This window comes from Capra hircus, chromosome 8 (genome assembly GCF_001704415.2).
Source record: "Capra hircus breed San Clemente chromosome 8, ASM170441v1, whole genome shotgun sequence".
NCBI lineage: Eukaryota > Metazoa > Chordata > Mammalia > Artiodactyla > Bovidae > Capra > Capra hircus.
The window spans coordinates 81856316-81883114 of record NC_030815.1 but is presented as its reverse complement, the minus strand read 5'-3'; the positions used below and the strand labels follow the sequence as shown (position 1 = coordinate 81883114).

General features: G+C 44.4%; 1 protein-coding gene across 5 annotated transcripts in view; it reads left to right on the top strand.

Annotated features, from left to right (window-relative positions):
* PTCH1 (patched 1) overlaps positions 1-22791 on the top strand; it is a 69895-nt gene extending 47104 nt beyond the window's left edge. For 4 of the 5 annotated variants that reach the window (XM_018052471.1, XM_018052469.1, XM_018052470.1 and 1 more), the window contains 9 exons: positions 3968-4110; positions 6121-6304; positions 7752-8032; positions 9456-9593; positions 12338-12480; positions 15976-16075; positions 16636-16890; positions 18486-19047; positions 19923-22791. In XM_018052471.1, the coding sequence (XP_017907960.1) occupies positions 3968-4110; positions 6121-6304; positions 7752-8032; positions 9456-9593; positions 12338-12480; positions 15976-16075; positions 16636-16890; positions 18486-19046 (1805 nt within the window). In that variant the 3' untranslated portion in view covers position 19047; positions 19923-22791. The remainder of the gene's footprint in view (positions 1-3967; positions 4111-6120; positions 6305-7751; positions 8033-9455; positions 9594-12337; positions 12481-15975; positions 16076-16635; positions 16891-18485; positions 19048-19922) is intronic. The other variant, XM_018052473.1, reaches the window with a different exon arrangement.

Genomic DNA, 26799 nt, shown 5'->3' with positions numbered 1-26799 from the left:
CTGTTGACTGAATATGAATGTATTCAGTAATTCTAAGAACATCTGTTCATTTATTATGTGTTGACACATGCAAAGTGAAGTGGAGAATCAAGATAATTATACACACAATTCAAGTAAAAATATTCTTACTGAAAAACCCAAATAATTATGGCCCCAACATTTTTTGGCTTAAGTTATCCAAATGATTGTCTTAATTTCCCACTTAATTAGGCTTGTTTAAATACAGATTTAAATGCCTTTTTTGGTCGTAAGTCAATACACTTGTATGTAAAGATTAAGCAGCCAGTTTCCCTGTGAGTTTGCCTGAAATGGTAAACAATGTGAATTCCATTGAAAATTGTTCAATACGGATTCTAGCCTTGACTCGTGTTCCCAGAATTTTGTTCTTACGTGTATATCAGATTTGACCTCTTTTTCAGGAAAGCAAAGAGGACTACATGACATTAACAGTGTTTTTTAACATGCTCATGAGATTAATTTAAATTTGTTCCAGGTCTTATTTTGTACAGGAGTATGGGAGGCGGTGGGTTTTTGGGGTTTTTTTTGTTTTTTGTTTTTTGTTTTTTCGGATAATGAATCAAAAGAGGACCCAGAAAGTTGAGAGATTCCCTGCTTTTCATTTTTCCCCCTTTGGCCAAAGACATGCAAATAACTTGCCACAAATAACAAAGAGATCTGCAGAGCACTGCCAGTATCTGAGTGAAGAAGGGTTATTGTGGAATTGATTCCAGTGTCTTTGGCCATTCCTTTGGATGCTCAGTATGGCATGTTAGGCGGAGCTTGGGAAGGGGGCAGCAGGGCATTGTCTCCAGGCAGTGCAGAAAGCTAACCTTTTTATAGCGTATTATAAATTATCCACATGCTTTCATCCCTTTAAAGACCTAAAACATTTGGACTTGAGAATCTTTTAAAAGGTGCGCTTGAATCCTATTTTCATTGCTAAGTGAACAACACCCATCTAGACCAAGTAAGATCCATTCATGGTCCCTGATCTGGGTCCCAGCCAGACCAGATCTCTGCCTCTGACTCTGCCAAGGTCCAGCGGAGCATTGTACAAAGAAGGCCAGATACTGGGACAACCAGCTGCCTAGATGCTTTGCGGGCCTTTTGTGTGGTTGATTTGGTCTTTGAACATTTATTTCCTCCAAGGAAGTAGTTGTCCTTGAATCAGCTTCCCTTCAGAACATTTTGGGTAGTTATAAGTAATGGGACCCTCATTAGAAAACCATGTCATCCCATCAGTCTTTAGCAACATTCTAGCAGTCTTTTTAAGGGAGGAGGGGTTTACTCATAAAAATATATAATTGAAATACAGAAAGTATCTCAAATGTCACCTTTAAACATATATGCAAATGAGGTGGCCTTAGTGATAAAATCATATTGTACAAATGGTGTTTGTTTATATTTCACACTGAATTACACAAATAAAATTTAGATTAACATTTTCTTTTTAAGCTCTTGTATCAGAAAAATTGGCAATAGGGATAACTCAAAACTTCACACTAGGAAATAATTTCTTGTATAAAATATTTTAAATGAAAAAGTTCTAGCCAAAATTTCATGTTTTGCTGTAAAATAAGTGAAACATCACAGTTCTTTCTTGCAGGGCATGTGTTGGAATATGAAGAGTTAGCCAAGGGAAGAAGCAAATTCCTGTTCCTTATTTTGTGTCAAGATTGTATAATGTGTGTGCACTTAGGCCAAAACTTATTACTTGAGTTTTTTGGTAATTAGTTAGAAAATAATATACTAATTATGAAAGAACTTAGCTTTTCTGTGAAGTCAGTGATTATTTCTCATTCATCCTGAAGCCCCAGTAGAGTGAATGGCGAGTAAGGGCCAGCAGCGTCACTGATGAGTTGAACTAAATAGCCAGTGGGGGTGACCTCCCCAAATCAAATCCTTTCTTTGTCTCACTCGAAGGTGTCTTCGGAGTATAAATATCCGACAACCGCACTCAGATTTTTGGGGCCCCCTGTTTGCCACTTTATATCATTGGTGCCCATGTTAGCCCTGCTCTCTTATTCTTGAGGCTCCAACAAATGCTTCCTGGGCACTGCAGTGCTTTCAGAGCATCTGTGGTTCAAGCCAACTCTGGAAGAGGCTGCCTCTTCAAAGGTCAACTCCAGCACTTAGCTGCTGTGTGACTTTGCTATGTCACTTCACCATCCTAAGCCTCAGTTTTCTCATCTGTAAAATAATACTAGCAGGCTGAAAAACTCATGAGGTTTTAAGAATTAAATGAGAGGTAATCAGTGTAAAATGCTTAGACAGCCCTGCACTCACTATAAGCCTGAGCTGCTCCTCAGGATTAGCAGGTCAAGAGGAAAGGGTTAAAGTGCCATGGAAGCCACAAAGTGATGAAAATTCTATTATGGTGAGGAAACCAGAACAGGCCTCTTTTCTGGGGGGTTCTGGGGTAGAGGTGGTTTTTTTCTCTCCTGTTTGTTTTTTTCAAAAACCAAAAAAAAAAAAGGCTTTAGGTAATAAAATAACATCTGTTCAATAGTGAGGGTTGTGTGCATGCCTCGCTATGAAAAACAGTCTGTGTGCAAGGGGAGCACAGCCGTTCCCGGTGGTCTCCCCACCCAGCCTTGCAGCCGCTCCACCCTCCCCAAACAGGGCCTCCTTTCACCAGGGAGCCTGCGGGCCTCATCCCCAAATTGTTCCTGTGAAAACAATGCCCACAGCAAAGGTTTAGAGAAGATCAGACAGAGGGGGACAGCGAGCGCGAGAGAGGGTCTGTGCTTTGCTCTTTGCTCAACTTCAACCCCCATTTTGAACACAAAAAACAGAACCAGTTCTGTGTGTTGGGAGGAGTGGGGGGCAGGTGACTTTGAAGTGACTGAAGACCCTCCCTCCGTTCCTCCTGACCACGTCTAACCTGTGCATGTGCAGCTTGTTCAAAAGATGTGGCTGCTTAGGGGCTGGGACTCTGGAGTTCTACGTGGGAGGTGATTTGGGGGTGCAGGGCAATGAAAGGGGTGAGGGTGTCAGCGGAGACTGTGTGTGAGCCAGCAGTTGCTCAGCGCCTAAGGCCGGGTCACCAGAGCCCTGTTTTCTCTTCCAGCACGCTTATCTCTTTACAGCTGTAGCCAAACCGTCAGGTCTGTAATGATGGTTTTGATTACAGAGGCCAAGCGCAGCTGTGTGTGGTGGGCTGGTGGGCTTGCCCATCCCCCAAGCCCACAAAGCTCTCTCCTTCCCCCTCCCCGGGCTTGCGGTTTGTCATCTGTTCTCACAGAGCCCCCTTGTATTGGCCTGTGGCTTCCTGTTCTCAATCTGATCCAAATTTACCCTGTGAGGTTTTTCCCTGCACACACACGCACACAAGCTCCGTCCTCCCCCTCCTTCACACCCCCTCTTCAAGGAAGGGTGGCAAAGAGGAAGAGAAGAGTCAAGAGTGAATAGGTGTTGGCTGTGATCTTTACACAACCTGGCAGCCGATCCCACAGCTTGTGTTAGCTCCACAAGTCGAACAGATGGAACAAATTGACAGAATCATGTTCACTCACCCTGGACTGGAGAAGCAACTCAGTTGCTGTTTGAAGTTGGGGGTTTGAATGTGTTTTTCCTCCTCTGAATGGAATTTCTGGTTGTATTGAAGAACCCATGGCTTAGCACCTAATGTGTCACAAAACAGTGTTTCAGCCTAGTGTATCTTCTTCACCCAGCTTTCTCTTACTTTCTTATGACCTGGGGGAGAAGAGGGGGGAGTTTTGGGTTAAAACGTGTGTATTTGTTTCCTAGAAATGATTATCCCCTCCCTTCTGCCTTTTGAAGCAGTGATTATCAGCATCCTGAAGTTCATTCACGAAACACGAGTATCACGTGAAATCAAGAATAAGCAGAATACAGGGTGCTTGGAGTTGATGGCAAACACTCCCCTGTCGTCAGTCCACCCCATTAGGCCCAGGATCAATCTGGTTAAGAGTTATAATATATTACACACATTTGCCTTTTCTAGGACTTCAGGATGCATTTGACAGTGACTGGGAAACCGGGAAAATCATGCCAAACAATTACAAAAATGGATCGGATGATGGGGTCCTTGCCTACAAACTCCTGGTACAAACCGGCAGCCGTGACAAGCCCATTGACATCAGTCAGGTACTCTCACTGCCTTATACCTTGGGAGCTTCAGAGAGAGCTGTTGAGCAGGGCTTTGGGACTTGTTATCCCACTGGATAATGGTGTAGGTGCGGGCAAACCAGAGTGCCTCACCTTGCTCATCTGTTGAATGGGGACAAGTGTGTTACTTATCTTCAGAGCGGTTGTCAGAACACAGTATAGTTGAGGCAGTGCAGATTCTTTCAGATGTTAGACATACTGTGTTGCATTGTTCTCTTTTGAATTCTAGCCCTTGTCACCATGTCAGTCTTGGTTATATTCGAACTTGGAAAGGTGAGTCAGTTGGGTAGCAAAAAATTTGAAAGAATAGAAGTTGGGATGATGGATGGGTTAGGAGAGATTACTAGCAGGATGGGAAGATTTGTTAGGTTTGATTCCTTTGGGTCGCTGTGGCATGAGGGGTAGAGGAGGACAGACAGATTGCTCTGTCATGAGTGAGGCAGATGGAAATGCAGATCTTTGGACTCTCCGTGGACTCACTGTTGTGCTCACCCCCGCCGAAAGAAGAGCTCTCCCTGTTTGGTAATCATCTTCTCCAGTTGCATTTGCCTCTTGGCTGTGACACTTGGATTCCAGCATATCCCCTCTGATTCCTTGGGCATGCTGGTGAGGGCATTTGGACCCTTCACATTGCAGAGGAGTCCAGTCCCACTCCTAGCTTCCCCAGGTCCTCCTCCCACTGTTCTTTGTAGCTTACTTGCTTCACCTTCAGGCAGAAAACCGTCATGCTAATGATCTTCCCAGCCGCTCTGTTTATTGTCTCCCCATTTTTGCTGGCATTAAAGGTGACAGATTTACAAAGTACATTGTTCAGAGTTATTATGGAGTGTGAACTTAGTGCTTTATGGCCGCATGCGGCATGCTGTCCGGTTTGACAAGGATGCAGGCAGAGGAGTCTGTCTGAGAGATGGCAGGGGGATGCTGGGGGCTGGGTTGTTTTTAGGGACCAGGGACACCGTGGAACAAATGTGATTGGGCCAGGCCGCCAGACATCATTTCCTCTGCCTGGGAGGGAGAAAAGTGTGCTGTGTGCACGGAGGCCGTGTGAGCTGTACTATGTAATTCCAGAGACGGCTTGAAGACATACAGTTGTTACATATCCTGTGGATTAATTGAATCCAGATCCCTGAAATTTAGTTCTCTCCCTCTCCTCCACTTTCTTCCTTTACTCTTTCCCTATTAACTTCTGTCACTGGTGTTTTTCATTTTGTTAAAGATGAAAAGCGTTGGAACCAGGTCTCCATCGGAAGTAAACAGGAAAAAATATATGCATATGTACATACGTGTCTGTGTGTTTGTCTCTGGATGTGTTTCACCTATACAAGGCCTGCAGACCAGCTCTAGAGGGAGCATAGTATTTATTCGGCTTCCTCTTAGGACGTGGCACATATGCTAAATGTGACCACCTCACTCAGACTAAGACTCCCAGAAAGACCCAGCTTGTGCGCCCATCCCTTCTACTTTCTGGCGATGGACCTCTTTTGAATACACAGGTCATAGGAGGCTAGTGTTAGCAAAATTTATACAGATGTTGTTTTATTTTTATAGCTCTCCTCCATTTACTGGGTGGCATTTCCTTCAGTGTTAACAGCAGAGGTTAACTGCACACAGACGTGTATGGGGATTCTTGCCAGGTTTTTTTTCCCCCTTCCCCTCCTATAAATATGTTTCTCCAGATTGTTCATTCTCTGCCTTGGCTGCAGACACTCTTTTTAGCGTTCAGATTTAATTGGTTCAGTCAATTCCTGGGCCATCTGCCGAACTGTGTGTGTGTGTGTATGTGTGTTATAAACATGCCGATTATTGCATTCTCTGATAAGTGCATTTTAAAAGGAACCAAAGGTGTTCTGATGGGATTTTCTGCACTTGCAAACAGAGACATTCTCTTCTTTGTTGCAAATGCTGATGCAGGCTCTGCTTCTCTGGAGGCAGGAGTGTGTTGACCCCAAGCCCCCACTCTGAAAGCCTCCTGTTCTACCCATTCTGCAGCTGACTAAACGGCGCCTGGTGGATGCAGACGGCATCATTAACCCCAGTGCTTTCTACATCTACCTGACTGCTTGGGTCAGCAACGACCCTGTGGCTTATGCCGCCTCCCAAGCCAACATCCGGCCTCACCGTCCTGAGTGGGTTCATGACAAAGCCGACTACATGCCAGAAACCAGGCTGAGAAGTAAGTAGCCCTCCACTGGACCTCCAAGCTGGTGAGGGCTCCTTGCACCCTGTACTTCCAAGCTCAGTTATAGCCCTCATCCGTTGACACCAATCAGGGTTCAAAAGTGTAAACAGAACAATGTATTTCTTCTAGTTTCAAACTCTGGGAGACAGATGAGGATGTGTGATCGAATACAACTCCTGCTCTGTCACACTGAGAAATAAGAGTCTCTAATCTCTCCTTGTGCCTTTGACTCTAAAACATCCACCAGGCATCTCTCTTTAATGCCAGCTGTTCCATGTGAAATTTGGGGACGCCTCCAGGTTGAGTGTTGTTTTACTATTGCAGAGTTTTATCACTGGGGATTATATGTTTATCTTAACTTTGTCAACTCTGGTGTTGAAGGGATTTTTGGCAAGTTGAGTCATTCCTATAAGCCACCAAGCACCTGTACTCTGTCAAAGCTGTTTAAACCGGAGCAGAAAAGTGTGTATACAACAGCGTCCTCTTCCTTTCACCTCTCAGCCCCAACTTTGAAAGGTGGTTCTGGATGGATTTAATTTGCATTTATGTTAGAGATATTAGTTGCTTATACCTTGGGTATGAGGCTGAGGATGGACGTGAGAAAGAAGACAGGTCCCTTTGCAAACATGGCTGGAGAGCAGGCGGGTTGTGCTTCCCTGTATCTAAACCTCAGAGCCTTGTGGCAAGCAGCCAAGGCTTGTCTTAATGAAAATTTATAGTTGAGATTATAATAGGGCAAATCATGTTTAGCAAGTCAGCTGAATGACCCCAAAGGGTCTGGAACACACAACGGCAGTAACTAAATGCTTGTTGTGTGAGGATTTCTTCCCCTGCTGCTGAAGACTTAGCATTGCATTAAAAAAGAAGCATGGAAGGTTTAAGTGTGTAAGATCACTAAAAGGATAAGTTAAGCATTTTTCTCAGTAAAGCATGACTTTCGAGTTATTTTGTTCTCATAAGTGGTTAAGTAAAATGGTTTGAACTTAGTGTTTTCACTTGTGTCAGTTGAACAGAAGAAAATGTTACCACAATTGAATTCTTAAGTTGTTTAGACCCATTACAAACAATGATTGCTTCTAGAAGATTAAAATCTAAGGGTCTCCTCCTCCACCTGCAGCGTCCCCCCACCAAAATCAAAAGTTGATTATCTTTTAAAATTTTTTAAACCAAAGACCGAAATTGTCAAGACCTTAACACGATCAAGACTGTCGCTGGTATTGTTTGTCCCTCACATTGAAAGAAGAGGAGTAAGCAGACTTTCTTGCTGAGTTCTTTCTCTTCTCATTGCACTTATGGAGAATCTGGGGACTCATGTCTGGGAGGCAAACGGTGGGACACTTGCTGCCTTTTTTCCACCTTCAGATGAAGCCTGTTTGCCTCTCTCAGTGTTGCTGGAAGCCGCTGACTCCTGGGCCCTCTCCCTGTTGTCTTTTCTGTGCAGTCCCTGCAGCAGAGCCCATTGAATATGCTCAGTTCCCTTTCTACCTCAACGGCCTGCGTGACACCTCGGACTTCGTTGAAGCCATTGAAAAAGTCAGAACCATCTGCAATAACTACACGAGCCTGGGGCTCTCCAGCTATCCCAACGGCTACCCCTTCCTCTTCTGGGAGCAGTACATCGGCCTCCGCCACTGGCTCCTCCTGTCCATCAGCGTGGTGCTGGCCTGCACGTTCCTTGTGTGCGCCGTCTTCCTCCTGAACCCCTGGACGGCAGGGATCATTGTGAGTTTATTCTAAGGGTCTTTGTGGAAGTCAAATTCCTTTCAGCATAGCTCTTTCTGCAGCCGGGAAGTTTTGTTTATGTCTGGGCCTCGAGAGGAGGGTATAGATTGCATCATCCATACTGTATTTATTCTACTGGAGGTGGCGAGGTTCATGCTTAGGTAGAGTCTTTAATGGCCTTAATCTTATGTCCCTTCTCCTATAGCATTAAACTTTTTAGGTGAAGATAGAGGAGTTTTTGAGCACACTTTCCATAATAGAGCTGAGTGTATATTGATACAAACATTCAAAGCATAACTAATTGTTTTTTTTTAATTCAAGTGTCATTTTGTTATGACACCCATACCAAATATAGAGAAGATTCTTCTAAATGGAGAGATAGTTAGAGAAGTTTGGACGGTGGTATATGGATAAATCATTTTAGACATGGTTTTGTGTGGTGTATTTGTTTTAACTCTTAGGGAGAAATGATAAAGTATTGCCAATCTTTTTTTTTTTTACATTCTTTCACCAAGTATAATGCTTGCAGGTTTGAAGCTAGTTTCATGTAGAGTCTAATAAAATCATGGCAGTGTTTAAATTCCATGAACTGTGGTATAGCCTTCAAAATGCCAAAATTATAAAAACAGAGACCAGGTCTTGTTTCTGCACCATAAGTCTGTACAGCAGGTATGTTTAAAGGTAAATGTTTAGTCTGTAGGAGTTTTCATGGTACTTAAGCAATTGATGTTATCCATCTTTCATTAGCTTATTAAAAGAAAGCAAAGGGAACTTTTATTGTGCTTGTCTGCTCGCCCTTCACTGCCTGCTGTCCCCCACCCCCAGAAGGAAAGATCATTCTCTCCTTCCCTTGTAAAGTTTATTGTTTTATTTGTATTTTCTCCTCTTTGGCCCAAAAAACTCCAAAGTCTACCTCAACGGATTCTTTCCATCTCCCTAGAAATTTTTACAAGGCAGATGAAAGAATGGCAAATAAAAGCTTTTCCCTGTTTGCTTTGTCCACCCCAGTGACTCCACATTTCTTCATAGTGAAGGGGCTGTAACCTGACCCGCATCAGCTGACCATACGTCCCCTTTCTCCTAAGTCATCCTCACTCAGCCCACAGGCTCTCCAAACAAAAGCAAAGTGACTTCTACGTAAAAGAATATTTATTCAGCCTGTCCTATCAACTTTCTTTAGGATGGAGGGCAAGGCAACCAAAAAAGTTTCAGCTCAGTTACAAGTTGAAGGATGGTCTCTGATGGTTAAGATCAAAACAGGAGGAAACACCTTGTTTTAAACCATATTAAATTTGTAGCGAGCAATAAGTACGTATCTGTATAACTCTTTATAGATCGCACTCATGAAATAGTTTGGAAAGAATTTTTGCAACACCCAGAGTGTGTTTGTGCCCAGCCACTCATCCTCTGTGTTTTTTTAAAGGTGACAGTCTTGGCTTTGATGACAGTTGAGCTCTTCGGCATGATGGGCCTCATTGGAATCAAGCTGAGTGCCGTGCCTGTGGTCATCTTGATTGCTTCTGTCGGCATTGGAGTGGAATTCACTGTTCATGTCGCTCTGGTATGGGAGATGGGTTGCCTTCTCTGCAAGCTCTTTTAGTTTACAAGTTGGGAACCTTTTCATTTTCTCCACCTTCAAGGAGCACATCTGACACATATCACAGCAGAAGGCTTGGGAGTACAGACATTCCCCAGGAGTGGCTGCAGTTCAGCTGGACTCCTTTCCCTCTGAGGGAATCTAAGAAGCAGGTCATCGAAGGTGGAAGTTAGCCGGGCTGTGTCAGCAGTAGACAGTGTCCTTGGTGTGTCCGAGTGGGCCCAGGATTCTGCTTATTTGTTGTTGTCAGCTGTGTCATGGGTCCTAAAGGTGTGAGCTGTTCCTAGACAGATGTTATATAAGTGTGTGTGTACACAAATACATACAGTCTTTAAAACCACAGTAATAAAGCGGGAATAACATGAGACCACACTCACAGGCATGGTGGGCAAGCATAGTTGAGGGTGAGGGGAACTGGCAGCTAAGGAAATACCCTGGGGCTAATGAACTCCCCATCTGAGCACCACCCCCCACCCCAGTTCCTTCAACCTCCCACCCTCCAAATTCATGACAACAGAACATAAAAGAACTAGTGTTGCTCTCCATAGGAATCTTTCCCCTCTCTCTGTGGGCCCAGTCTTGTGAAAAAGGAGGGTAAACTTCAGGAGGAGTCTAATCCATGAGACAAGTCCGTCGTATACGTTTATCAGAGAATTGTTTAAAAGCCCCACAGTGATGTGTAAATTATGCTCCATCCACACTTGTGTTTTTAGCCTAAGACCTGAGGTTTACATTGGCATTCAGTAAATACTTATTGACTGAATAAATACTGATGTTTGGAAGGCTTGGCCAGGAAACCTAGCACTGGACTTGGATCAGATTACTTTCAGCCTTGCTTCTGCAATCTCCAGCATTGGGCTCAGCACGTGGCCTGTGGGTGTCTACACATGGGTGTCTGTTACTTCCTGTTGTCCTCTTTCAGGGCCATATTTATGCTACTTAGGGATTATAAACTTTTGTATTTCAGAAAGAATGTTTTGTTGCAGTTAACCTGTTCTTCCCCCAGTGTATGATAAAAACGTGATAGTATGGAAACAGTTCTCTAAATTTTGAGCCTACCCGAATTACTTTCCTCAGTTGAGCTGGGAAGAAGGAGAGGGGATTTTTAAAAAGAAGAGCTTAGAACTTAGAAAACACATAATTATAATATCATTTCTTTTAAAAATAAGAAAAATTTATATGTGAGTTAAAAATCCACAAATCATTTTATTCTGATGTGAATGAAAACCACTTTTTTTTGGTGGCTATCATTACAGACAAGGGTGGTCCTAGATCAGATTTTTGTGGTGGAAAAGCTTAATATCTTTTCTTAAACTGTTACAGCACCCTGGGTCTCTGAGGTAGTAGGAACATAAATATCCATACCAGTGTTGAATAAACAATGAAGGAACACCTCTACTCCTCATGCAAGATTTAATCCTGAGAATTTAAGGAGTCTCAAGAGCCAACTTGGCTTTGTGCTGCTAGCCCAAGTCTTCATCAAGAGACTGTCCACACACAGGACATGGCATTCTCACCACATCCTGTATGTGAAAGTCATCAAGGGATCAGTGGGTATCTGGCAGTTTATTGTTCCAGTAGCATAAGTTGTATGCAAGAAGATCAACTCAGTTCTGGCCCTTATGGCCTCATGGCCCAAATACAGCACAGACAGCATGGTTCCAGACCGTCTTAGTGCCTTCCTCTCAGGAGAAAAAGATAACTACTTTGACCCTAAAGTCTCCTCAGCTCTGAAAGAGCGTCACTTACATAGACCCCACTTGAGAGAAAAGTCATACACCTCGGTACACTTCTGTGTAGTTTTATTTCTTCATCCATTAAGCAGTCCTTAATGGACGTGTGTTTCCCCAGGACACATATGCCACCTGCAAGGGCTCCAGGCCCTCTTCTCAGCACATCCCAGAGCAGCTTGCACTTTCAGAGAGCAAGCTTGTGCCAGGCTCAGCCCTCCCTGTTAGGTCCCACTGCGGGGAACAGGTAGGGTGTAACAGTAACTAACCCACATTAAAATGGTCTTCGGTCATACTCTCAAGCCAATAGTGTGATACACGAAGGCCTACATAAGGTTTCCATTTGGTATCAACAATGCCTTGACCTAGAAGACCTAGAGAACACAAAAGAGTTGGGCCATGTCCACCCATATTTAGAACAGGCTTGACTGAATTTCTTGTGATATGTTAATAGTACTTACATGTCCTACGAACATATTAGTCTGAACACAGTGGCAGAAATTCTAACCTCAGTATAACCATGAGGAAATATGTACTTGGCACCTCGGTGTTAAGCCCATTTTAAAGTAAGATCTTGACCTTTCAAAAAATCAGGAGAATGCGGTTGTCATAGCTAGACATCTCCCATGTGAATAATGTTAGATCACTCATATGGGGAGTGAACTCAAGGTGAGTAACAGTAAAAGGAAGGGAACATTTTGCTCATTTTAATATAGTTTTGGCATCGCTTTCCATCTTTGTTGTTGTTCAAGATTTACATAAACACCAAATACAATCCATTATTATTAACAGGTCAATTTAATGTAAGCCTAGATTTAGCCAAGTTGAGCAACCCCAATTAAACATTCCAATAGCTAGACAGTAAGATCTGAGGGGTACAGTGGAGTCAGATGAAACCGGCTTATAGCATTTAAGACGAAGCTGGCCATTGACTAAATGAAATCCAGGAATCTGATCACCGGAACTCTCATTGCGCAGGCCTTTCTAACAGCCATTGGTGACAAGAACCGCAGGGCTGTGCTTGCCCTGGAGCACATGTTTGCGCCTGTTCTCGATGGTGCCGTTTCCACTCTACTGGGAGTGCTGATGCTTGCAGGATCTGAATTTGATTTCATTGTCAGGTAAGCCTTGTTTTCTAATGTGTTCTCTGTAACTTATTTCCTTTTGTCTCTGGGCTATTGCAGCTTGTCTTCATTGGGACTCTACTCCCTGCTGAGCCTGCCCCCGCCACAGCTTTACTGAGGAATAATTGACAAAAATTGAATATATTTAAGGGGTGCAACATGATGTTTTGATATACACATATATTGTAAAGTGATTGTCACCATCTGTGACTCCACTTTCTTTTGAGTTTATTAACTCCAAGGTGGCACAGTGGTAAAGCATCCACCTGCCAATGCAGATGCCACAAGAGACTTGGGTTTGATCCCTGGGTCGGGAACATTCCTGGGAGTAGGAAATGGCAACCCACTCCAGTATTCCTTGCTTGGAAAATTCCATGGACAGAGGAGCCTGGCAGGCTGTAGTCTGTGGGGTTGCAAAGAGTCAGACACGCTGAGCACGCATGCACACGCTGAGAGGCATAAGAACAGGCTGTCTTCTAGAGCTGTTTTGGGGAATATCCTGAGGACAAAAGACGGAGGGTTTGGGGCTAGAAACAAAGGCAGTTGTACAGCTTGACACCACATCCCAGCTCTTGGCATTAAGGTTAGAAATATCAACAGAAGGAAATGACCTGGTTCCCTTTGACTGACTAGATTTGACCTTCCATTGTCCTTCAAAACTGTAGAAAGGAAAACATGCAGATTTTCAGAAACTTTATTCTTTTAAGAAGTGAAGACAGCATCCCTTGATTGCATGTTCAAGTTCCCACTAAGATTTAAGAAGCATTTACTGTGTGACTTTGGTGTCAAATTTTTAAAATCCAAGCCTCATTTGGATACATCTTTCTATTTGGATTTCATGGCAAGCAGTTTCTGGTGAATTTATTTAAGGACTTGACTTTGTGAAGTATAAAAGGAGAGCACGTTTTCCTCCTGAAAAGAATCTGAGAACTACAGGGAGAGACCGTTTTCTTCTCTGAAGAGCCTCCGCAGCTTTTTTAAACACCTGCTCTTAGATGTGACCCTGCTGCTCCGTGGAGGGTCGAGGCCAGAATCATCAATGAGTAGAAGATAGTCCAGGATTAGGACCATAGTAAAGTGGAATAAAATGTGAGAAACGACTGGATTGTTAGGCACACTTTGGTAATCTGGAGAGAGAATCTAAACCGACTTTCCTATTGTGTATGTTGTAATAGGACTTTCAATTCCAAGTGAAAAAAAGGATTTTAAGGATTTTAAATTGTAGCCAAAGTTTCTCTGTTATGAAAGACGATAGGTCCTTGGCATCATTATGGAGATGCAGCCTTCCTAGAATGAGTGCCAGGGTCGGCTCACTGTCGTTTGGGTGGAGAGTGAGTGGAGAGGTGTAGACCAGTACTTCTCAAACTATAATGTGCTCGTGAATCATTGGGACTCTCTGTAAATGCAGATCAGACTTCATCGGGGGTGGGGAGCGGAGTCTGAGTTATTAGCCAGCTCCCAGATGATGGCCCTGTTGCTGATCCTCTCAGCATAGAGGATCGGTCCATTAGCAAGCCAATTAGTACACCTCATTGGCCAGTATCAGGTAGACATATATGCCTAAACTAGAAGAAGGTTTTGGTCTAGGCTTTGTTTTGAGCTCTTAATTTGATGTTGACTTTTCCTTTATTTGAGCATTAGTAGTTGTTTCTCTATGATGTAGAAACGCTACTTCCAAGAGAGATTCTTTTGTGTAATTTCTCATTCAACACTGTATGGTGAACACCTCATAAGTGCCATTTCACACAACAGCACAGCAGTAACCTTGTCCTTGTCCCCCTCTACATAGCTGTGGTCTATGGGGGGCAGAGACAAGGTCGCAAGCAATTCAAAACCATGGGAAACAGAGTGTGATGGGATCTCAGAGGATCTAACTCAGCCTTGTGGGGGGATGCCAAGGGAGCAACAGAGAAGAAACTTAGCCTGATTAGAGCAACCATCTGGGACCTGGGTGGAGGGCAGGATCCCAACTCTCTCATCTAACCCATGGCTTCTTGTTCTCTCCCAGAGATAGCAGGGCTCTTATTTCAAGCACTTAAAAGGGCTTCCCATTTTCTAGAACTGGATGGATTAACCTGATAAAGCCCTCACTGAGGTCGACTAAATGAGCAGACATTGTATACACGAAGCCGTCAGAAATCTAATTGGTCTGTTTATTCTACCGTTAGATGGATGGGATGCAAATGTCTTAATGCCTGCTGCTGATATATGCCTCAACCTAAAGTTCCAGCAGTTTACATTAGTGCAAGACATCGGCTGCTTGGTTTTACTAATGCAGCTCAGAAGTTTCTAGTGTTTACAATAGCTGCGAGGTATTTGTATTTTTATAGAGATTCTCTCTCCTTTCATCTAAGAGCGAAACTTACATAGGCACAGCGAAGTTTGGAGCCTGTTCCGTTTTATGATCAAGAGGACCATTAACATATAGATATCTTGCCCTTCCTCTTCCCAGAACATCCTGAGCTCTCCCCCACCCCAGCCCCCTTCCAGCAAAATTGCCCTAGAAACCGATAGTTACAGAAACGCATGCTTGCGTGTAGCTTTCTGCCTCCAGCTGTGTGGAACATCCGCCAGCCACCCTCCCTGGCTGACAGGTTCACCTTGGTATTCGTGAAGGATCCCAGACCTTAGCCCTCAATGGTGGGAAAGCAGGGCCACTTGTGCACTCTCCTCTTCTTCATGGTGCTGCGGCCTTTATGTCTGAATTGGCTGACGCAAAACAAGAGTATTCAGAGATGCTAAATTGTTCAACAAAAGATTGGCCAGCAGAGCAACCCGTCATTGTGGACCGCCCTCCCCCGAAAATGCCCCAGCAACCACAGAATGGGCAGTGTTTTCTTTGCGGAAAGCTGGTTCCAGTGTTCTAAAAAGGTCGCAGTTGGAGCTATTTGGTAAAACTGGAACTCACAGAATTCTAGGCAGAAAGTTGTGGTTAATGAAAGCCCAGGGAAAGCCTTACCTGATACACTGGAGACTTAATTAGAGATTCTGCTCTAAGATGCAGAAGCATTTCACAGTGGATTAGCTGCCTGCAGAAGTGGGCTGCTTTTCCTCCTGGGCTAAATTGTTTAAATTCTACACCCTTCACTTCATTTGTTTGCTTCTGCTGGGTTTTCGTGAACGGGGCCCCTCTGCATTGTATTTGTGCTTTCAGTCTGCTCAGCCATTCAGTTCACATTCCATATTTTTGTGTTTGTGTAACACATTCATAAATAACATTACATGCCATGAGATTTCAGCAAATTAACAACCTAATTTTTTTTTTTCCTTCCCTTCATGAACTAACACTTTGGGTTGCGGAATGCAGTCCTCAAAGTCAGAAGGGTAAAAGAAAAACGAAAGTAATCCTGTGCTGGGTTTGAACTGAAGTTTTGTAACAGCCTTTTCACTGGTGTGGGTTTTGTTCATTTTGGGCTCTGACATTTGGGCACATGAAGGGTCCCTTAATTCACTTGCCGTGGTAAATGTTCCTGGTTCCCTTTCATCTTTAAGGTACTTCTTTGCTGTCCTGGCGATCCTAACAATCCTGGGTGTTCTCAATGGACTAGTTTTGCTGCCAGTGCTTTTGTCCTTCTTCGGACCATATCCTGAGGTCAGTAATCGTGGCTGGCGTCACGTGCAGCCCACGGGCCATCTGTATGCTGTTTTTCCTGGTGTCAGTCTTAATTTAGAGACTTAGGTTTATCCCCATTTTCTGGTTGTTTACATTTTCAGCAAACAACTCAATAACTATAGCCTTTTTTATCTTCAGTTTATTAGTGTTGGAGGATGTTGTGTTGGTTTGGTTTGGTTTAGGTTGCTTTTATTTTGGTTTTTTGAAACCTGGTTGATTGGCAACCTAAGTGTGATAGGTCTCTATCAATAAAGCATTTTCCACTCAAGATGAATATCTGGGTTTGAACAGGAATGAAAAGGGCATAACCTGCCTTTCTAGTTTGTGAAAGCAGAGGGCAGTCCTTTTGCTCCATCTGTCATGCCCAAGGGTCCTCTATGTGGCAAGGATTGGGCTAAGTGAATACAGAGTAGTGTGGGGGGCCAGGAGGGGGAGTGAGGGAGAGCAGCGACCCCTAAACAGTACTGTGCTTTGAACCTTGAGTGTAGCCACCGGGTAAATGGATGATAACACCTGACATACGGAATCCCCTTAAATAGGTGTCTCCAGCCAATGGGCTGAACCGGCTGCCCACACCTTCTCCTGAGCCACCCCCCAGCGTGGTCCGGTTTGCTGTACCCGCCGGTCACACAAACAACGGGTCTGATTCCTCTGACTCGGAGTACAGTTCTCAGACGACAGTGTCAGGCATCAGTGAGGAGCTGCGGCACTACGAGGCCCAGCAGGGTGTTGGGGGCCCTGCCCACCAAGTGATCGTGGAAGCCACAGAAAACCCTGTCTTCGCCCGCTCCACTGTAAGTCATAAGTCACCCCAGGAGGCAGCCTCTGCCTGCTCTGAACAGCAAAGCACAGGATGCCAAAAAAAAAAACAGTATAGGTTAGGTGGAATCATACTATAGAGATGTTAATTTCATATGGTTGTATCTACGGATTGAAAAGGGCAGGGGCCAGTAATGGAGACTACGCAAAGCATCCATCACCATATATCTTGTTTAAGAACCAGAGGTAAAGCATACCTTGCTTCCCTACCCACCCTCCCACCCTTATTTTAAAGTTATATACATTGTAGGATGATACTTATTTTAAAATATAACGGTATTTTTATTGCCAGCAGAAGTTATTTTTTTCCCTTCCACCTCTGTTACCTTTAATTGCCCTTAGTATAAAATTACTTCAGTCACTATTGTCTGAGACTTTACCGGAAGCTTTTATGGCTCCAAGCACGCATTCTAGGTGGCTGGAAGGAGCAGAGAAGCTGAGAACCAGCCTTAAGTAATTCAGGAAAACCATGAGCAGCCCAGGAGCCTCTTCTCAGAGGCTCTGAGAGTCCCAGCTACATTCTCCCCTCTCTGTACTCCCTAGGATGTTCTCAGCCCCCCAGGCCTGGAGCACAGCACACAAAACCCAAGGAAGGTTCTAAGGCTAATGTTTCTCCAACTGGGGGCCTCCTGCTGTCCCTCCAGGAAATGGGTATTCCAGTCCCAGGCCGGAGCTGCCCTTCCATGAAAGAGAGAGAGGCCAACCAAATAACCTAAATTTTCCTCCTCTTACCCCCCATGACGATGCCTGCTGAGCTGCAGTGTGAATCTGGTTTTGTTCAGCGGGAGCCTAAAAATAGGTACAAGCTGAACGACTTTGAAGTTGGTCACGGTCCTTTTGATTGATGTGGCCACTGTGTTGCTCCGTGCTTTGTATAGAGACCCAGAAACCAGATTCCTAACAACAGGACAGAGCAGTGCTGCCCCATAGAACTTTCTATGACAATGCAAATGCTCTCTCCGCCTGCACTCTCCCGGGCAGCAGCCACTGCCCACATGTGGCTGTTGAGCACTTGAAATGTGGCTAGTGTGACTAAGGGGCTGAAATTTTAATTTTAGTTAAATGTAAATAGCTGTATTCAACAGTGTAGGTATAGACAGTCCTGGCAACGTCCTGCGTGTGGGTGAGCCAGGGCCAGGCATTTGGCAGTTTTAGAAGAGGAGGAACTCCAGATCTGAGTCTACCCAGCAGGGTGGGGTGGCAGACTGTGGGAGGGAGGCAGCTGGATGCTTAGACCACAGCCCTGCATTTATGGGCTGCAGCCCGATGCATCCAGCCAGCTGTGCCAGAGAAAGCCTACACGCAGGGTCCAAGTAGAGCGCTCCTCTGCCACGTTGTTGAGGTTCAAAGAGAATGGGTTTTTCATCTGTGGGTAGAAGGCCCTTGTTAGCTCCCCGGGGCACTCCCAGCCACTTGTGGGGTTGACTGAGCTCTAGTTCAGAAAGAGCTGTGTGTGGGTGGCCAGGCAGGATCCAGAGCCAAGAAAGAAGAGGGGGCTGGAACAGCAGGGGGTGGCGCCCAGCCTGGGGTTAGCACTGGGCCTGTTTCAACCTGCCCTTGCCCTCTGCAGGTGGTCCATCCTGAACCGAGGCATCACCCACTCTCAAATCCTCGACAGCAGTCCCACCTGGACTCAAGGACCCTGCCACCTGGACAGCCAGGACAGCAGCCCAGAAGAGAAACCCCCAGAGAATGCTTGAGGCCACCTCCCTATAAACCGCGCAGAGACGCTTTCGAAATTTCTACTGAAGGGCATTCTGGCCCTAGCAATAGGGACCGCACGGGCCCCCGGGGAGCCCGTTCTCACAACCCTCGGCATCACAACCCAGCGTTCACTGCCATGGGCAGCTCCATGCCCAGCTACTGCCAGCCCATTACCACCGTGACGGCCTCGGCATCCGTGACTGTTGCCGTGCATCCTCCCCCCGCCCCTGGGCCTGGGCCTAGTCGGAACCCCCGAAGCGGGCTTTGCCCAGGCTACGAGGACTACCCCGAGACTGACCACGGGCTGTTTGAGGACCCCCATGTGCCTTTTAATGTCCGGTGTGAGAGGAGGGAACCCAAGGTGGAGGTCATTGAGCTGCAGGACGTGGAATGTGAGGAGAGACGCCAGGGCAGCAGCTCCAACTGAGGTGGGCGGGGTCGGCGGGCAGGGGGGCGGGGCTCTTCAGTGGTCCCTCGGCTTCCATGGAGACGTGGGTTTGATCTCTGGGTGGGGAAGATCCCGTGGAATAGGAAATGGCAACCCACTGCAGTTTTCTTGCTTGGAAAATTCCATGAACAGAGGAGCCTGGTGGGCTACAGACCATAGGGTCCCAAAGCTGGACACAACTGGGCACACATGCTCTCGGGGACTTAGAGGGCTGCAGACAGAGCAACCTCCTGCGGCCCCTGTGTGTCACAAACAGTGACCTCTTAACCCACAGACAGGGCTTCCTATTCAAGCTTAGTCATCCTTGGAGAATCAGTGGAATTCTAAATCGGGTCTGTCCCTTACTGGGCTTCCCTGATGGCTCAGAGGATAAAGTGTCTGTCTGCAATGCGGGAGACCTGGGTTCAAACCCCTGGTCGGGAAGATCCCCTGGAGAAGGAAATGGCAACCCACTCCAGTACGCTTGCCTGGAAAATTCCACAGATGGAGGAGCCTGGTAGGCTGCAGTCCATGGGATTGCAAAGAGTCGCATGTGACTGAGCAACTTCACTTCTCATTTCGCTTACTGTAAGCTTGTGGAGGGGGGAGGGTGTTGGTGCATCTCAGCTGCCCCTTCGCCTGTTTTCCAGTCTTCTAATGTCTGATGAACGAACATCACAAAATGACCACATCCCTGTCCCCAGCCCCCAGATCAAGGAAGGGATCCTAATCTGCCCCTGGAAGCCCCTCATGCCCTCACCCCAGCCCCCACCATCCTGATTTCTATACCTCAGACTCATTTTGCCTGTGTTTGTGCTTTATAAATATGAACTCATAGACCTGTTACTTTATTTGACTTCCTTTTTTCTTTTAAAGGGTGAGTAAAATCTGAAGCAAAGAGGCCAAAGATTGGAAGCCCCTTCCTACCCCTACCCCACCCCACCAGAACTGCTTGAAGAGAAACGCGGAATTAGAAGGGTGTGCTGTGCCAGAGAGCAGTTCATCGTTACTGTAACTGATTGTATTATTTTGTGAAATATTTCTATAAATATTTAAGAGGTGTACACATATGTAATATACGAAGGAATGGATGTAAAGTAGTGTGATTTACTGGGGTTTCTCCACCCCTGCCTCCAGAGTGGGCAGTGGGGGGATCACAAAGGGGCCCCTCCCTGTGTGTGCATTGGTCTCTGCCAAGCTTAACTTAGTCTTAAATTTCAGCATATGTTGCTGCTGCTTAAATATTGTATAATTTACCTGTATAATTCTATGCAAATATTGCTTATGTAATAGGATTATTTTGTAAAGGTTTCTGTTTAAAATATTTTAAATTTGCATATCACAACCCTGTGGTAGTATGAAATGTTACTGTTAACTTCCAAACACGCTATGCGTGATAATTTTGTTGTTGTTTAATGAGCAGATATGAAGAAAGCACGTTAACCCTGGTGGCTTCTCTAGGTGTAGTTGGGTGCGATTCTCCTGTTTGGCTGTGTGTATGAACACGTGTGTGATTTCCTAATGTACTGTACTGTGATTTTTTTCTTTTTTTTTTTTGCTTCTTTTTACTGTCTGTAACCTTTGGTGGGCTCTGCCTTAGGCCGAAGAGTCGGGATTTTTCTAGTGCTAGTGGTGGTGGAGGGCTAGCCCTAACATCGCCTTATCCTTTTGCCAGATTCGCTTCAAGTTCAGGGCATCTCTTCAGATCATTGGCTGCCATCCAGACACTCCAGCTCATGCTTCAGAGGAGATGAGTTCCTTTGCATGGACCATTGTGGTGTATGTTGGAACCTCAGGGTACAGAGCTCACACCTCTTCATCTTCATTGGTATTAAAACCTAGAAAACTTCCCTAGTGGGGAGCCTCAGCTGGGCTGTGAGCATATCCTCTAAGTATGCAGCCTTCATTATACCTCTCTTGGAACCAACACATAGCACACACATACATAGCACACATACACACACACACACACACACACACACACACACCCCACACACCACCACCACCCAAGTGGATTAGAAGTCTTTTGGAGACAATGACCTCTTAATTCTGGGTCTACAATTAGCCCAGAGGTGATGTTTTGAGTCCCTACAATTTAAACTCCTTCTCTTGCTAAATTGCACAGTTGGTTGGGGCTTTCTGGATTTGTTTGCATCCTCTTTATATAGTGAACATCCAATATGGTGATATGGAGTCAGAAATTCTATAGGATATGAGCTTCAGAAGGATGATTCTCCACATGTTAATACTAACATTATAGGTGCACGCTTCCTAAAGTAACTCATCTCCTTCCTCTCACCATCATTAGTACATTTATTGAAGACTAGGAAGATGCTAATTGCATACCACCCTCCCCCGCCCAATGAAGAATGTATATAGAGACATGTCTCTCAACCAGGCATTATTTTAAAAGATTTGCTTCCATATCAATTCTGTTGCCTTGCTCTGAGGTTTGGTCTTCCTAGGCTCTTAGCCAGAGACCAGAAAGTGTTGGGAAGCACTTGGTACCCAGACTAAGCTACTGTAGGAGTGCACAAATGGCAACTCCGATTATGCCTTCTGTTTTACATGGAAAATGTTCATCTAAAGGCAACAGCCCCCAGTAGTACCAGCAGTGTAGTGACCTCAGACTCTAAAACTCGCCACAAGACTGTGGCTGCAGATGTATGTGTTAATACACCAGGGGCCCCAGTGGCCCCACTGCTACTGTTTGGTGCCTCTGTCAGCTACACTGTCTACCTACCTAACACTAGGCTCTGCTCAGAAAACATATATCCTGCGTTCAGGAGAGAGATGATGCAGAATTCAGAGGTCTGCTTCCCTCTGGCTCGAGGCATGCCTCGCTCCTTTCCTGAGCCCAGCTTGTGTGGTGCGTGACTGCTTGCCTGGCCCCTGCTTTCTGCACAGCATAGAACTTTCTCCGATAGTCACATTGGCAGAGGGAGAACTCGGGGGCTGGCAGGCAACCAGGATTTCTCTCTCTTTTATAAAATAGTTTTATTTTGTCTGTCTTGTTTGTTCATTTTGGATGTTTTAATTTTTTTTTTTTAAATCTTTGCTGATATTTATAATTTTGTATCATAAGAATGTTTTCCTACAGTATTTGTCATGCCAGTTTATAACAGAAAAATGCAGGGATTTTATTTCTATTGGAAACACTATTACAGCTATGTTTTACTTTTGAACAGAATTTTTATTTGTATAGAGTGCTTACTAATGTTAAATAGTTCAGAGTATATAACATTTTCATTAAGGACTCATGGTAGGTTTTAGTGTAAGGAGTTTAAAGGAAATATTCAAACTGGGTCTCATTATCTGCCAATTTTGGCAGGAATGGGTTTGTGTCATTTCAATTACAAAGATAAAAGTATGCCATATAATTTATTTATATGAAAATTTATTTTTGTAGTGTACATAGTAGTCATCAAGTCTTTTGACAGAAGTATATTTTTAAAGAATTTATATGTGATGAATCCATAATGTCTGGAACTTTGCTGAGACATGAGTGGGGCACACTTTTCATTGTAAAGTACAGCAAGGAAAAGAAAATGTCTTAACAGTGTTAAGAGAGTGAGATTGAGTGAATATTCTTGCAGTTGTGGAATGTGTTGTATTAGTTACAATTTGTGACCTAGTGTGGTTCTCATTTTAAACCTCGGAAGGCAAAAATGTACAAACTCTCTAAATATTAATGTTCAAACACTGATAGAAATTCTAACATGAATAAAAAATAATATAACTTGTTGGTTATGTCTTTGTTTATGGAATGTTTTTTAATTAGAATATCTTACAAAGGCAGCATGTCAGGTCATCATAAACTTTGTTGTTTTTGTCTGACTAACCTCATTAAGTACTCATTTTTTGTTCTTCATGGAGGAATTATTGACATAGGAGGAGTTCTACATTTTTATTTTCTGTCACCAGGAAAACTCCTAAATTACCCTTCAAAATGATCCCTACTGTCATCTCTTAGCCTTTTGGGAATATTTATAAATCCGGTTTAGTGATTATTAAAGGAAGGTATCGTATTTAAAAACAGTATAGCTAACAATATAGGACTGGTTGAACATGATACAAAATATTTTTTCTGAGTGTTTATCAGATGATTATACCCTGTCTTCATCATGTTCTTGTTCAATCGCTAAGTCGCACCCAACTCTTTGCAACCCATTTTTCTTCATCATAGGGCTGGAGAAAAGTAAGACTAGAACTAGCATCCTCATTTTACAGCTGAAAGCAGGGAGTGGTGGGAAGAACTCAAGTTACTATCAGCGTATGGTGAGAAGTCAGCAGGCTACAGCCTGTGGGCCGCCTGTTTATATAAAGATTTATCAGAAGACAGACACACCCACGCATGTAGAGATTGTCCACTGCCACTTACCAGCTACATCAGCAGAGCTGAATAGTTGCAGCACAGACCATATGGCCTGCTAAGCCTGAAATATTTACTAACTGGCCCTTAAGAAAACATTTGCTGACCTATCTTGAGGTTACCATAGCCCAGTGTTGCTCACATGGGGTGCCTGGATGGGCGGCACTCACATGCTTTGGAAGTTTACTAGAAAAGCAGATCTTCAGGGCCACCCCAGACCTGAGTCAGAGTCTTGGGACTGAAGCCCAGGAATCTGCTTTCATAAGCTGTCCTGGTGGTTCTGATGCACCAGCAGAGGCGATCTCTAAATTCCTTCCAGCTGAATGTGGCCTTGGTTCTATAATTTGACTTGGGCTACATGGGCCAGTGCAGGCCAGATCTGGAAGCAGCATAGAGATCCTGACTCTGTGTGGTCTTTCCACAAAAACACATGTTCATCTGTGGGAGAGTAGAGGCCTGTGAACTCTGCATTTGTGCCTGAGAGTCGAGAGAGGAATTCCCTTTTCAGTGCTCTGCCTCAGCCATGGGCCGATAACCTAACAGGCCAGGGGAAGGGAGAGGTCCACGCCAGGCCATACCCTCTTCCACCCTTCCCACCGAGAGGGCTCCAGCTGACCGACTGTGACTTGGGCAAGTCATTTGAAACTTCAGGGCCTCTGTGGCCTTATCTGTATATAAATGCATGTCCCTTCTGAAGGTTGAAAACAATAGTTGTGAAGAGGTCTGGACCAGAGGGGGCAGGAAGAGTCAACTGAAAGAATCAGAAACCACCTCTGGACCTCACACTGAGTTTGGTTCAATCACCACCTTTTGGCCTCCAAGGCAACATGGGCCCTCTCATGTATGAAACGTGAGAGCAACTAGGGAGAGGTTTTCAGGTGTGCAGTGAACTGACCAAGGAATAATACAATGTCCTCTCTAATGGATACTTTACCTGGGGAGGGAAAAAATCATAAAGTATTAAGCAGCGTTTTCTATCTGATATAATCTCATCTTCCTACCTCAGGGGTAAAGTTAATACAAAATGCTCACTTGGTTCATTCAGAAGTCATGGGGAATCTGTACTCCCTGAAACTGAGCTTGTAAAAGACTAATTACATTAATTGGGATTCAAAGTGAGAGACACTTTCTTTTCAATGTGTTTTTTTATACCACTAAAATGACCGTTCACTGCCATCTAATTTTATATTCTTTATAAATTATATATACCTAAGTCAGCTAACTTAGTTTTTCATATTGGCCTAATATTTAATCAGATTTGTGTCCCCAAATCCACCGTATTTATTCAGGACTTAGGTAAACATAAGGCCCCATTTTTTTTGGCACGACAGACATATTTAACAGCTTCAGGAATGCTGCATGCTGCTAAATTTCGAGCAGCAGCCACGTTGATGTAAAGGCAGGTGTTTCATTTTTGGTAACTGGCAACTGACCTCCCAAAAGGAGAAGTGGAGATGGCCTATTAATCATCCAAAAAGAATATTTGCCAAGTTTTAATTACTTTTAATGAAGCCTGCACCTAATGAGAACATGCCTTGAACACAAATCTGTTAAATTGTTCACGTTGTCACTATGGAAGGCATGTTTGACATCTTTTCTACATAGGTTTCCTGATAGGAAATTACAATAACTGCCATAATAAGGATCTTGCAAGGACATTCTGGTCTGTTGGGAACATGGTGGACCTCAGGAAAACAGAGGGACCCAGGGAACTCTGCTACAGAAAGAAGTGACCAATAGAGACCCCAAACTCAGCTTGATGTGGCCAAAGCAATAAATTCTACATGGCAGAGTGTTATTATCATTGATTTATGCCTTCTCCTTAGGGATTTCCTTTCTTTGGACAAAAGTAATGAGAACTTTCAGCCAAGATGCTGTGAAGGGAACCACATTGTCGAGGCAGCATTTGCCCTGAGAATGAGACACCCCAGCAAGCAGAGTCAAGAAGAAGCAACCACAAACACATCTTTCTCAAAGTCAGTTAAATCCCTTGACATCCTTTTTTTCCCTGGAAAGTGTTCTCTTCATCTCCTGCCTATCCACAGGATTGAGTGTATAGAAGTGTGATGTAAGCTACCAACAGGGCAAAAAACAAAGCCAAATAAGAGTTCACACTGAAGTAAGCTCATGAAATACCTCTGTCAACAGCACCATCTCTGTACACAATGTATAACAGCTTGTATTTTGTGGAAAGAGGGGTGGTAGAAAAAAAAAGAAAAGCTTTTTTTCTATATGAAGAAAAAATGATATAGAAGGAAGAGAAATTGATGAGCAAGTTCTGACTGGTGAGTTGTTATATAATAATGAGGATTGCAGCATTTAGCTTGAGATGCCAAAAGAATAATCTTTCTAATTACAAAATTCAATCAGCAGCATGGGTAGGAAGACTCCTGTTGAGAGTCTCCTTTGAGCAAGAGAAGGAGCAAGATGAGGCAGGAACAGAGAAAAGCAGGAGGCCCCCTGCTGTGAGTTGAGAGAGAAAAGAGGGACACACTCAGATGTCCAGAAAGTGAGGCCAATCCTATAGGAAAAACCATGAAAATAAGGGAGGGGTATGAAAAAGATTGGGTAGAAAAAATTGTCAAGAGGTGGTCAAACACCCATAGTCTACAAGAGCAGTTGCCAGACCATAACATTCATATTCTGACTGCTGCAGTGTTGATAATCTCACTTGGCCCTTCTACCAGTGGATGCTTTATCTTTTCCTGTACAGATCCCACCTTCCATGAAATCATGACAGGTTATCACGAATCTTGGAAGTCGGCCATGAATCATGGAAGACCAGGGCTTCCCCTGTGGCTCAGTGGTAAAGAATCCACCTGCAATGCAGGAGACTCAGGTCCAGTCCCTGGGTCGGGAAGATCCCCTAGAAGAGGGCACAGCAACCACTCCAGAATTCTTGCCTGGAAAATCCCATGGACAGAGGAGCCTGGCAGGCTATAGTCCATAGGGTTGCAAAGAGTTGGACACAACTGAAGCACCTGAGCACACACACAAGCACACGTGGAAGACTAAAGCTATATGAGTCCATAGTCGTCTTGTATCCAAGAAATCTGGAGACATCATGACACGCCTAACACAAACCAACACCTTCAGCCGTCAAGTCAGATTTAGAACATCTAACATTCTTATTCTCTCTTATTGCCCTCATTCTACCTGCATTTCTTTCACGTGATAATTTCAAAGGGATGGGTGACTGCTGTCCACACAACTGTAACAGAGGAGTTCTGGGCCTCTCAGTCCCTATGGGCACATGCATAACCATGCACACAGAGGATATGTCTGCACTAAATGTAAGCAGCTGCATTTGGGGAAGCAATTAGCAAATCTTTGAATTATCCTTCTGATTACACTTAAATTCCAAAAGCTAATTGGCTAAAA